The sequence below is a fragment of the Opisthorchis viverrini genome, assembly GCF_000715545.1.
Source record: "Opisthorchis viverrini unplaced genomic scaffold opera_v5_49, whole genome shotgun sequence".
Taxonomy (NCBI): domain Eukaryota; kingdom Metazoa; phylum Platyhelminthes; class Trematoda; order Opisthorchiida; family Opisthorchiidae; genus Opisthorchis; species Opisthorchis viverrini.
In genome coordinates, this window is record NW_008751705.1 from 837,418 (window position 1) to 838,889 (window position 1,472).

The window sequence follows — 1,472 nt, forward strand, 5'->3', positions numbered from 1 at the left end:
ACGCACTGACGATGTCACCTCGATTGGTGATGAAACGTTTGCAACCAAATTGCCCAGCTCAGCGAACAAGCCAACGACCATATACACAACTCACCCTACAGCGTCCTTACATGCGAAACAAGCGTATTTGGCCCGGATTGTACGCGTTGGCTCTAGAATGGTTTAACTGTATCAACGTAATACGTGTAAACTAAAGCTGAGTCAATGGCTGATCTGACACAGGTTGCTTGAACTGTATGAAGGTTTGTGTTGGACCGACCGTAAAATATAACTCAGATATATTCCTGTGAAACCACACTGCTAGGCGGTTCTATACATTCGCCCCACTCGTTGTTCGTTTTCCATAGTTGACCGAACTGTTGATAGTCAGCTCATGCCTTAACAAATAAGTGTTCAGCCACCCATCAGAGGGTCGCTGGCTCAAAACTCTGTAGTCTCATAAGATGCTCAAAGCTGATGCGTCCCAATAAGGTTGAAACAGTTGCGCAGGGCTTCTCGGCATTTCATAGTGGACTGGCTTCAATGTTAGTTTGCCGACCAGTTTCTAACCCCAGATATCCAGCATTCCCATTGTGTTTGTTCAGCCCTAAAGGCTGGAAAGTTAAAAATTCTTTTGTTTGCCTCATTAATTCCCCCCTTTTATTAGTTTAGGCGTTCTGTTTGCTAGTTTCCTGCTACAAGACGTTGATGGGCATCGTTGCGACTGGAAACATCGGCAATTGTTTTGGGCATGGTATTGTGAAACCGCCGGTTTTTGTTATCGGGAAACGCTCGGCTCACACGGGCTGTTTGTGGTCTATGTTTGTAGAACCATTGTTTGTTTTAACGACTGTTTCGGCGCGTTGCGTCTTCCAGGACACAGCCGCGCCTAGATAACCAACACTAACGAGCGGTATGCCAGTTGAACAAAACCAGGTCTGTTGAAAACAAAGAGCTATCAGGTATATAGAGGAAAACCGAACGAATTAAAGACATCGTCAACTGACTCCACCATGGTTGTTGGTCTGTTTGCCGAGCTTGACAGTTGGATTGCAAACGTTTCATCACCAATCGAGGTGACATCGTCAGTGCGGGGTTGAGTGGGTGAATTCCTCCTTTCTGCCTCTGATTACACAGCTTCTAAGCAGTATCTGGTAGTTCTGGAAACGGTCCTCGTGTAGTTTGATTGGTCTCCTGTGAATCTGACGTGGTCTCTCGGCAAGAAGGAAACGACCGAATCACAGCATGACAACCACATACAGAACCGCCGAATCGAATGCACCCAACGAACCATCCAGACACAGGATATTGAGACCACGTCAGATTCACAGGAGACCAATCAAACTACACGAGGACCGTTTCCAGAACTACCAGATACTGCTTAGAAGCTGTGTAATCAGAGGCAGAAAGGAGGAATTCACCCACTCAACCCCGCACTGACGATGTCACCTCGATTGGTGATGAAACGTTTGCAATCCAACTGCCCCGTAAGT

At 46.7% G+C, this 1,472-nt stretch overlaps 1 protein-coding gene across 1 annotated transcript in view; it reads left to right on the forward strand.

The window, feature by feature from the left end:
- T265_03428 (hypothetical protein) overlaps positions 1-1,079 on the forward strand; it is a gene marked incomplete at both ends in the record, with an annotated part of 2,993 nt that extends 1,914 nt beyond the window's left edge. The window contains one exon of the mRNA XM_009167912.1: positions 942-1,079. Coding sequence (XP_009166176.1) covers positions 942-1,079 — 138 coding nt within the window. The remainder of the gene's footprint in view (positions 1-941) is intronic.
- Positions 1,080-1,472: the final 393 nt, after the last annotated feature.